Source organism: Rhincodon typus, chromosome 31, assembly GCF_021869965.1.
Source record: "Rhincodon typus isolate 14 chromosome 31, sRhiTyp1.1, whole genome shotgun sequence".
Lineage (NCBI taxonomy): Eukaryota > Metazoa > Chordata > Chondrichthyes > Orectolobiformes > Rhincodontidae > Rhincodon > Rhincodon typus.
The window spans coordinates 28,946,548-28,958,374 of NC_063362.1; the positions used below are offsets into that span (position 1 = coordinate 28,946,548).

Genomic DNA, 11,827 nt, shown 5'->3' on the forward strand with positions numbered 1-11,827 from the left:
CCATCTCCTACCGACTAACCTCATCCCGCCCCCTTGACCTGTCCGTCCTCCCTGGACTGACCTATCCCCTTCCTAACTCCCTACCTACACTCACCTTTACTGGCTCCATCTCCGCCTCTTCGACCTGTTTGTTTCCTTTCCAACTATCCTCTCCTCTATCCCTCTTCTATCCGCCTCCCACTCTCTCCCTATTTATTTCGGAACCCCCTTCCCCTCCCCCTTTTCTGATGAAGGATCTAGGCCCGAAACGTCAGCCTCTCTGCTCCTATGATGCTGCTTGGCCTGCTGTGTACATCCAGCCCTGCACCTTGTTGTCTCGGATTCTCCAGCATCTGCAGTTCCTACTATCTCAGATATTACTGTAATTTCATTTCTTGCAGAAAACTGAGAACCTGCTCTTTGGACCTCATGATAGTTCCCACTTGTCGGGCAATGTGCAGTTTGTTCATGGCTCAGGTAGGTAAAGGGTTGTAGCTTTTTTAGTCGTACATTTCAGAGCTGCTTCTGGGCATTGTAGATTCATTTCACCAATAGTGTCTCCCCACTCCTCATCCATTCCGATTTATCACTGTTCCTCTGCGATTCTGCTCTCTGGGTGAAATCTCCTTTCCCTCTCTGCTGTCCGATTCTCCCTGACATTTGACTCTGGTACTTGTTCCAGTTTTAGTGACAACAGCTGGATAACTTGCTACAATGAATTTTGTACTTTAAAAAATCCCCTTGCAAATCAATTCTGCATGGATAAGTCCATTTCCTAAAGTGGTACATTTCTCAAAAAAAGTCCTTTTTTTTTCCCTGAGTCTCTTAGACCTATTTGTTAAAGAATTTGAGGTACTTTGCATACTTATTGATAGAATTAAATCACTTTTGTTCTGGCCATTTCTGAAAGACCATTTGATCAGTGTGTTGAAGTAATTTAGGAAAACAGCAGGGTGAATTCACTGAGTTATGACCACTTTGGAAATGATGTTGTGCAAAACTAGCCCTTCAGCCAAAGAGCACGAGAGGCAGAGAGTATTGGAGCAAACAGGAGCTTTTATGGCACAGACTGTAATTCCCAGATATACTTGTTAACATTTATCATGTGACGTTAACATCTTCAAAACCAAAAGTATTATTAGTTTTCACAGGATTTATACTTAAATTGGTAATGACTACAATGCATTCTAGAAAAGGCCTGCTTTATTTGAATAATCCAAAGTAAATAAGAGTTGAGAAGCTAATTTCCGTTTTTCCCCTTTTTGTTATACCATTTCAGTGCAAAGAATTTTCAGGAATGTCCTTTGAACGGACTTGTTTTTTTTCTGGTGACACATTGATTAAGTGTATTTACATAATAACGTTTGTTTAAACATTTTAATCTTTGTTAAAAAGATAGTGACTGTTTTAATAGGGTTTGTAAAGAAATTTTGACTAGGTTTCACCCATAGATCATTAATATTACTCCTCTCTTGATTTAGAAATCTGTGGATTCAAATCATATTTCAGGAATTGAGCATAAGAATCTAGGCTATCATTTTAATCCATACCTGATAGAGTTTTTTTAGGGGGTCTTTTGGATATGATGTTAAACTGAGGCCAAGTCTGCTGTCTTAAGGTGAACATAAATCGTCCCATGACGAAAGTACAGGGGAGTTAATCACAGTGTTTTGATAATACTTCTCCTTCGGTCAACACAACTCAAAATATTACCTGATCATTATCAATTTGCTGCTTGAGAGATCTTGCCATATGCAAATTTGCTGCTGTATTTTGCTACCGCTGTATTTTGCTACATTGCAATAATCCATATACTTCAAAAGTATTTCATTGGCTGTAAAGCAATTTAAAACTCCATGATACTATGGAAAAAGCTATGCAAATAAAAATGTCTTTCTGTCCATAATATTTGTATACTAATTACAGAGCACAATAGGTTATTTGACTGAATTTTAAATGTAAATGTTAATGAATAACCAGAGGAGATTAATCTCCTCTTGCCAATCTAAAACACATGGGCCTCAATTGAAAAAAGAATCAATATATAGGTTCAGTACTGTCCAATTATTTTGACCCCACATAAGTTGACATCCTGCGTTTGTCAACCATGCAATGAAGTCCTGATCTGTTTCTCTCTTTGCCTTTGTAATTTACACTGTTATCTTGACATCAACATAGGGGGTAACCTGATGAGTTGATGAGCAGTTTTTGTTTAACTCTGGTGTCTTTTATTTGAAACCGCACACATAATTTGACATCTGTGGTGTTTAATGTTTCACATTTTAGAAAACCAATCTTAAACTGCAGGCTGCAGTTGGTCTTAAGAAAGCTAGTGAAAGTGACTCTCCTCAATTAGTCTTTCAAAAAGATTAGATGTCCAAGGCTGCTGAGATTTTGTCCCATGTCAATTTAGGTTGGGTACAATGTGTTTTGATTATTGCTATTGCGAAAGTTAAGAAAATGGCCTGCTTAATTCCGGTGAATTAGAATTACTTTAAGCAGTGAATATCGTGTAGAAAGCCTAGGGTATGGAAGGGAGGAAACAACCAAAAATTACTGTGTGCAATTTTGTTTGAAGGTAATGATAGCAACTTTAGTGGATTTTCACCTTTTGACATAGCTGAAGATGGTGCCATCTTCCCAAAATCAGGTGTAAAATAATAATTTTGTGTGCCACAGCTAATGCTAGTGATGATGCTGAACCTTTTGTCCCACCAATGCACACTATAATGAAAGAAGTTACAAAAGCGGCAGCTATGGAAACGGAATGTCCAATGTTACCAGTGTTGAGGTGTTTAATAGATTAGACTGGGGGAGGGGAACCTTTTTACGTTGAAAAGCCACATTTTATTTAACCAAGCTCCTACTGGGCCGTGTGCTGAGAATTTAATATATACAACAAAATGTCATATTTTTGTCAACATATTTACTCATCTTAATTAAAGCCTGCTTATTATATGAGGATTTTAAACAAAATAAAAATTCAGCAAAGACGCATTTATTTGTTTGGCAACATTGACAATAAAACTAATAATAAATGCAAAACTTAGATAACAAACCATTTAATGACTTTTTTGTGTTTGCTTATTGCAAGATAAGAATCGGAAATTTCGTTCCAACATCATTGACGGTAGCTTTAATTGATCCTCCAAGTGAATATCCATCATCTGAGATCTTGCACACATTTTAATTTGTATCACATATGAAAATGTTGATTCACAACAGTAGGTTGTGCCAAAACAAGACTGCATTTGACGAGCATGTTGACATAGACATGGGTATTCAACAGCACTTTCCCATATTTCAATGGGATCCTTCTTCGCATCAAATAGAGACTTCAGAATATTATCTTCTGAGAGTTCAATCAATTCTATCTGTAAGTCATCAGGTCCTTTGGAAACATCAACCAGGTGTGGTTGAAAAGCTAGTTTCAGTGTGAGATCATGTTTCTCAAAATCTGCAATACTTTCGTAGACCAACTGTGTATTCTTTCAGGTCGCATTTCCTTGATGATTTGCTTGTATCCTGTTCATTAATTACTTTTGCCAGTTCAGGAAAGTGTTCAGCTGAGAGTTTGGAGGACGATCAGCTTTTCAGAAATTCCTGAATTTTTAGCCACACGTCATACATAGATTTAGTTTTACCTTGCAAAAAAAATTCAGATCATTTTGCTTTGACATTATATCTCTCAAAAATGCAGCATTTCTGCAGAAATCCTCTTTTGACAATTCATATGGTTTATTCAGTTCCTCAAAAGATCTTGTGATTTGTTTTTGCAGAGATTAAAAGTTTTACAAGTATGTGTCGTTGTGACAGTCAGATCCACCCTGAAAGTTTCATCGTCAAGCTGAAGCATGTTGTGAAATTGGCAATGCCATGATGCATTTGCTCAAATGTAGTTTACAATACTTATAACTTTATTTAATGTTTCATTTAAAACAGTAGATTTGGCACGGGGATTCTGATGCAAAAGACAATGAAAGGAAATCAAAAATCTGGATCTTGCAATTCTTTTTGTAGTAACGTAACAAATCCTTCATGTTTTCCTTTCATGGAAGATGCACCATCTGTGCATACACTTACTAAATTACATAAACTCAGTTTCGCTTCATGGCGTTTTTCTTTGAAGACAGTGAAGATGTCAATTCCATGTGTCCTCGCCACAAGGGTACCCAAAGTCAGGAATTCCTCGTGGCAATGAAAATCCGTAGTTATAACATGAATGAAAAATAACAGTTGTGCTGAGTCAGTAATGTCAGTGGATTCATCCAAGGCAATCGAATAATAAATGCCTTCGCTTTGGCATATTGTATGAAGTAGTTCTGTTACATTGAGGGCTAATTCATGTTGCCGATCAGTTATTGTCCCTCTTGAAAGAGGTAGATGTTTGTACTTATTAACCTTATCTGAATCTAAACATCCTACAACTTCAACAATGCATTCTTTAATGATTTCTACATCGCTAAGTGGCTTACTACTACTTCCAAGTATACATGCGACTTTATAAGTTGCTTTCAGTGAAGTCAGTCCCTTGTCCTGACATCGTTTAAATACTTGCTGCTTTTGATTTTTCATTTTCTTAAGTGCAGACTTTAGGGGTTCTCCTTCCAATTTATCATATTTGTGGTCCTTATGAGTTGCATAATGCTGATATGCATTGTATTTCTTCACTGTTGCAATTATGATGTTGCAGAGCAAACACATCATTCTATCTTTCACAACAACTAAGTAATACTGCAGTTCCCATTCTTCATTGAATACTCTGTTCTCTTCCTTTAATGTTCTTTTCTTCGTTCTTGACATGACTGGGTTACCAGTAAAAATTTCAAAAATGGTATACAGAATTAAAAAGGCGGATTTAGTATTTGCGGACAAATAGGCAGACCGCTGCAATAGTATCGCAGAAGGCTGCATGTGGCCTTAAGGCAGCAGGTTCTCCACCCCTGGATTAAACCCATGGTTCAACCATTTTCAATAGGCTACCAATTCAAACAAAAAACTATTCATATTACTGGACCAGCCTTCTAGTCTTGTAGAGAAGGAACATTTGTCAAGAATGAAGCAACCTTCATTGAAAACTATTTTCAAAACTAACTATGATACCGATGCTTACCGTGGTTTGTACATACTGTATTCTACTGCTTGTATTTTGTTCTTAAAAATGTTAATTCGAGTGTGCTTGACCTATCAAGAATAGAGTGGGACAGCTGAAGTCAAATAGCTGATTATGAACTTCAAATTAAAACGAGTGTTAACATTTTGCAATTCTAGCTTATGTTTTTTGTTTGCAAGGTATTTATTAATGAAGGAATATTGATAATACAATTTATTATCATTGAGCATATAATACAAATTAATGTGTTGCCCTACCATGTGGCCCACCAACATCTTGGATTGGCCTTTTACATGGGCCCAAAGATGTCGCCATAAATGGTTAGTGCCTGTTCTTTTTTAGCCTATGTCAGCTTAGGAAGTTGGCGCATACGCACAAGTAAAAATGTTAGTAGCAAATGTTATATATCAGGTAAGATGAAGTTATTTATTCACATGTTCAGTGCACTGATGTTGAATAAGTAGGATAATCTCTTTCAAGTATCGTCTAAATCTTTATGTTGGTAGTTTATTGTTCCACAATAATGTGTTGCCTGGCTTATTCAGCAAGTCTATCACATTCCCTTTTGTAGTATTGCACCTTTCCAGTATTGCAAGGGTTTTCGAACTTGGGGCGGCACGGTGGCTCAGTGTTTAGCAGTGCTTCTTCACAGCACGAACAACCGGGTTTGATTCCAGCCTCAGGCAACTGTCTGTGTGGAATTTGCACATTCTCCCCATGTCTGCGTAGGTTTCCTCTGGGTGCTCCTGTTTCCTCCCAAAGTCAGAAGATATGCAGGTTAGGTGGATTAGCCATGTGAAAAGTAGGGTTACAGGGATAGGGTAAAGGGGGTGGTCTAGGTAGGATGCTCTTTGGGATGGACTTGATGGGCCAAAAGGCCTGCTTTCATGCTGTAGGGATTCTATGATCCATAAAGTTATGTGAGCTTGAATTATTATTATGATTCATCATAAATTTCTTTATTGTTTCAATATTTGAGTTAATCTCATTTAAATTGTCTCCACCAAGATACTAGGAAAGGGAGTTAAAGTAGGTTTGTTCTGCATGTATATTATTTTATTCTGTGTAATTTTATGCTCTTGGTGTCTCTTTGAGCTACGTAAATTGCACACTACAGACCTCTATGGAACCCTAGTCGAATAAAAAACCACTGAATTCAACAATTAAGTACTTGACTCTTGGTTGAATATTAAGTTGGATCAAATTTTGAAAATAACATGAAGTAATTGAATACTCATCCACCTGCTTAATTGCAAATGAACTATCACATTTTGATGTTATGGAAGTTGCTGCAGTATTTCAGGAGCAGACTAAGGTGGGAAATGCACCCTGGGCTTTGCAGCTTTCATATTTATTGGTTTTACCTACATTCTACAGTGCTGAAATGGTTGGGCATCTAAACTGTTCATGAACATCAATTACTGACATTCAGAACCAGACTTGAGTGCTTGACTCTGGCTTGGGAAAACACAAGCACTGAGCTTAGACACGCAGCAGCAGTAAACCTGCACATGCTCCACCAATGCCTCCACCCATTCTTTGATGCCATTTTTTAAATTAAGATCTGTTTTCCTTAAAATGCAAAACGGCACTCTAAAGTAAAAGATGGTGGGATTTCTCCAAAGTAAATCCAATATAAATCAATCAAGTCAACTATGTGCCCTGTTCTTTTTGCTTTCAGTGCCACTGGTACAAACCAGTAAACTGTTCCCTGGTTTGGAGGATGACAATATGAGCCTAACACTCACCTGTGCCAAAGCAATCGTTACCATATTTGATGTAAGTGTTTCTGCTATGATAAGTTTGGTCTATTACTGGTGTGTACTGAAATGTAGTATAACGTGTTTGTGGTCCTTTTGAAAATTCCAGTTGCTGATTTTAAACTAGTTTGTGTGTGGGGTTCAATGAACCTCAGCAAAGCTACTGAATAAGAGATGAGATTTTTTTTCCCCAAATCCTGAGAAGTGAATTATATTAGCTACTTTAACCATAAAACCAAACTTTATTTCAAAATACTAAGACAATCTACAACTGTGAACAGCTACAGAGATGGTAGACTCAAAAAAAAAAAATGAAAAAATCATTGTATCCACAAAATCTTGACTGACCAAGAGAATTTCTTCACATTTTTATCCACATTCCATTTGCAGACTTGTGTCCGGGCTGCCTAATGCTGTTATAGTTTTATGGGTATCAGAAGTCCTCCTGTATCTCACTGAAAGGACCAATCACCTGAATAAATTCATGTTGTCATCCAACATTCCAGCAGTGTAAATGGACCATCCTTAGGAAAAGGAACCTTAACTCCAGTCATTAAAATTATTCTCTCTCTCTTCCCCGTCTGTCTGTCTGCCTCTCTTCCCTCTCTCTGTCTCTGTGTCTCTCTGTGTCTATCCCTCCACCAGCTCCCATCCCTCCATCCCAGTTGATTAACAAGAAATTGCTAGTAGTTGCATAAAAATCACAGATATACTCATCTGTCTTGTACATTAGAGATACGTGGACCAACCAGGATTAATTTTTAATTATACTTAGAGTCAGAAAGTTCAACAGCACAGGAAAAAAGTCCTTTGGCCCATTGGATCTACTTTGAAAATACGGTTGGAAAAATTGTCAAGCTCTTTTTTTAAAATAAGCATATTGTTGTCAACCAGCTAATTATTCTAATCCCATTTCTCAGTGTTGGCCCATAGCCTTGTATATTTTACTTTACTTCATTCAGGCTATAACCAGATGATGACATGCAATACAATGATATCACATCTCATTACCGCATGATCCCAGATTTGCTCTATTCTGATAATCAAAACAATGTTCATAACAATTGCAGTGCTAACTGTTTAGGCAATGGGAGATATGTCAATTAAACGTTAATTTTTAAAAGAAGTCTGTCCAAAATTTTCTTCATGTTTTCCCTTAGTGCAGATTAACTGACTTTTCTCTCCCCACAGGATTCTCCTTTAACTGAAAAGGAACATGAAACATTGACAACAGCGCAACAGAAAGCGAGAGCTATTTTAGAATCATTTGAAAATCCTTTCAGAATGGTAAACTGGTCTCCTGGAAGTTGTACATTCCAAAGTATTTATATATATTTATATATATATTTCGTAAGCTGTGTAAAGAAGTGCTGAATGGGACCAATTCATTAAAACTCCCGTTTTCTTCTTCAGGTTTTAGCACACTTTGCTCAGTAGGGCACTCATTGCTAGATGTGAAATTTGTAGTTCAAGTCTGGCAAGGATGTTAATATCTATTCTGGTCTGATACTACCAAAAACAGTGCCAAGGAAGTGCTGAGATAACAAGGTGTAGAGCTGGATGAACACAGCAGGCCGAGCAGCATCAGAGGAGCAGGAAAGCTGACGTTTCGGGTCTGGACCCTTCTTCAAAAATGGGGGAGGGGAAGGGGATTCTGAAATAAATAGAGAGAGAGGGGGAGGCAGATGGAAGATGGATAAAGGAGCAGATAGGTGGAAAGGAGACGGACAGGTCACAGAGGCGGGGATGGAGCCAGTAAAGGTGATGTGTAGGTGGGGAGTTAGGGTGGGGGTTGGTCAGTCCAGGGAAGACGGACAGGTCAAGGAGGCAGGGATGAGGCTGGTAGATGTTCCCCTTGGAGAAGAGATTTGATAGAGCCTTTCAGAATTATGACGGCTCTGGACAGAGTAAATAGGGAAAAACTGTTCCCAATGGCAGAAGGATCCAGAACCAGAGAAAGCTGATTTAAGGTGATTAGCAAAAGAAGTGAGAGTGCCATCGAAACATTTTTTTGGATCTGAAATGCACTATCTGCAAATGTGGCAGAGGCTGCTCCACACGAGGGTTTTGAAGCAGAATTGATTGATTACAGTATCTGAAGAGAGAAAATCTGCAGGGCTACAGAAATTGAGGGCTTGTTAAGAAGTGATTTGCTCCCCTACGAAGACAGCACAGAGATGATGGTCAGGATGGCCTTTTTCTATGATGACTTTTTTTTCCTCTTTTTTTGCAGTATTTGCCTTCCAAGGACAGTAATGTGTACATCTCACAAGCAGCAAAGTTTGACCCTTCCACCAAGATCTATGAAGTAAGTACCACTGGCAACTAAAGGCTCATTAATATTTAAATGATTGAACTCACAATGAATTGCTGCCAAGTTCATATGTACAGAGGCATAGCCAAAACGCAAAGTTTGTGAGATCTGACTAATGCACATGCACCACTTAGCTAACTTTTCGAAACGTTGAAATGGATTATCTCTGCTGGATTAAATTTTAAAATGTCACAACAGTTTCAAAAGTTGTGGGAAATAAGTTTCCTTTCTGACCCAAATCACGTTTGCATTTTGGGACCTGCACACCAGAAAACTGTGGTTACATTGCAGCCTGAAAGCATCAGTAGCTGGACATAGGTGTTTGGACTTGCAAATCAAATAGATCATCCTCTTTATTGCTGGGAAGTGGTTCTTATTTCTCATTGACACTATTAGATGTTGTGTAAATACACTCCACATGGAAGTTAAGGAAAGTGAATGTCAGTAGTTACGGGGGGATCACCTGGGAAAATGTCAGCATTTAAAGGAGGTCATCAGGAGTATGCCAGTATTTATAGGAGGTCCCCTCACCATGTGCCTTTATTTACAGGAAGTCCCTGGGAGTATTTCAGTACTTAAAAGGAGTTCCCAGAGATTGTTTCATTATCTACACATGATCCCAGGGAGTGTTTCAGTATTTACAAGGTGTCCCGAGGGCATGTGCTAGTATTTATATGTGTATTTTTTTCTTATGTTGCCTAGAAGGATACTTATATTTACAATAGGCCCCCTGGGATTATGTAGTTTTCTACAGGTTTTCCCTTGGAAGTATGCTGTTTTTTTTATAGCAGGTCGTCTTGGAGCATGCCAGTATTTATAGGAAATCCCAAATGTACGATGGTGTTTGCTGTAGATCTCTCGAAGTGTGTTAGTACAATACAAGGAATCCTTTTAACTCATCAGTATTTGCAGGAGATCCACAACAAAAACTTTCAAGATCCATGGAGTTGAGTGGTATTTTACAATGAATAAAACACTGACTGACACTGTTTTGAGGGCACAACACAAATGCTAATATCAATAATGCAACATTCCAGTCAGAGAATAATACTCAGCTTTTAAGGGTAATGATTTGCACAGGAAACTCCATGGCCAGCAGTGTAAATGCCCCTATCAGTGAAGTTTATGTGGACCTTGAGTCTTTTCCCACTGTGTATTTATTTGATCGTTCTGTTGGTTACGACTAGCAAATTTGGAATTGGAGGAATGGGGGAATGTTCTGTATTGCATTAATTTGTAGCTTGTGACAATTGGTTGAGTTCTTCTGTGTTGCTGTATCATTGCCATAACTCATAAGTGGCAATATAATGACAACCCAATCATATAGTAATTGATAGTTTAAACAAAATTACCAGATCTGTTTGAAGATTTTGTGTTTGTTTTAAAACAGCAGGCACTGATGCTTCACACTTGTAGTTTGGTGAAAATATCTAATGTGTACATCAAACAGTCCAGACTTTTTATTCTTGTGTAATTTCAGGTCAGTAACAGGTGGAAGTTGCTGAGCCAGGAGCATCTACAGAAAGAGGCCATCAAAAAGCAAGAACAAACCAAGGGAGCAAAGGACACACCAAAGCCTGAAGGTTGTCAGAAACAATCAATGTACACAATCCGCATCTATCAAAATTCTGAGACTGGTTTTCTTTTTATTTTTTGACGTTCATCTGACATCTGATCAAAAACTGAATCAACAGAATTAACCATAACAATGCATTGAACTGTAGAGTTCGTGCATCATTTTTTGTCCACAATTCACCACCTGGATACATGAGCCTTCTGTTGGTTCCATTGATAATATGCAAGAACAGGACTAGATCATTGAGTTCTTTGGGCCTGTTCTGATTTTCCAAATAGATTATTGGCTGATCTGTGTCCTAACTCCATTTACTTGCCTTGGTTCCATAATGCTTTAGTGGGGATAATTCACATATTCTGCAGTTATTTTACTTAGTAGTAGTGTTCTATATTCTGCCTACCGTGTGGAATTTTTTTTTGCCACTTGGCTGGTTTATCTCAAATTCTAGGGCTTTATCTCCTTATTCTGGATTCCTTACCTGTGCACTCAATTCTCTTCATTTCACAGCTGATTAGATAGCTCCCGAATATGCTCGTCGTAGGAAATATACCTACATCTACCCAGTCTGTTTTTTTTTTGCAGTACAATCCCTTTTATCTGTGATGATAATATTGCTGTGTTTCACATTGCCTGATAAAACCATTCTAACGTGAGTAGCCAAAAAATTAACACACTCCTTTCCAACTAAAGGCTGTATGTTGTTCTGTATAATTGCAGTTGCACTGCCTTGCTTCATAGCCATTTACATGCAACAAGTATCCTGCAACGAAGCTGAGAAGGAGAGAATTTAATTGTTGTTTGTCTGAGAACAATGTCATTTGTCTTTCAGTTGTGCGACAACAGATAAAACAGGATTATATTGCTGAAATACAAGAGATCCCTTCAGTCAGACAGCAGGCTGCTGTAAGTCCATTTGTTTCTTTAATTGTTAAGTGTGCTTTGTTAGTTTAGGTCCAAAGAAGATGTACCAAATCTGATGCTTTAATTTGATATTTACATGTATGCAACATGAAGGAGTTTCCCCACCTGTTGCTATCTTTACTGTACCATTCAGTTCCTGGCTCAACAGGGACTCTTCTCCCCCC

At 38.1% G+C, this 11,827-nt stretch overlaps 1 protein-coding gene across 1 annotated transcript in view; it reads left to right on the forward strand.

Moving 5' to 3' along the window:
• exosc10 (exosome component 10) overlaps window positions 1-11,827 on the forward strand; it is a 55,799-nt gene that overhangs the window by 31,867 nt on the left and 12,105 nt on the right. The window contains exons 16-21 of the mRNA XM_020513996.2: window positions 381-456; window positions 6,774-6,871; window positions 8,044-8,139; window positions 9,086-9,160; window positions 10,647-10,749; window positions 11,572-11,645. Of these exons, the coding sequence (XP_020369585.1) occupies window positions 381-456; window positions 6,774-6,871; window positions 8,044-8,139; window positions 9,086-9,160; window positions 10,647-10,749; window positions 11,572-11,645 (522 nt within the window). The remainder of the gene's footprint in view (window positions 1-380; window positions 457-6,773; window positions 6,872-8,043; window positions 8,140-9,085; window positions 9,161-10,646; window positions 10,750-11,571; window positions 11,646-11,827) is intronic.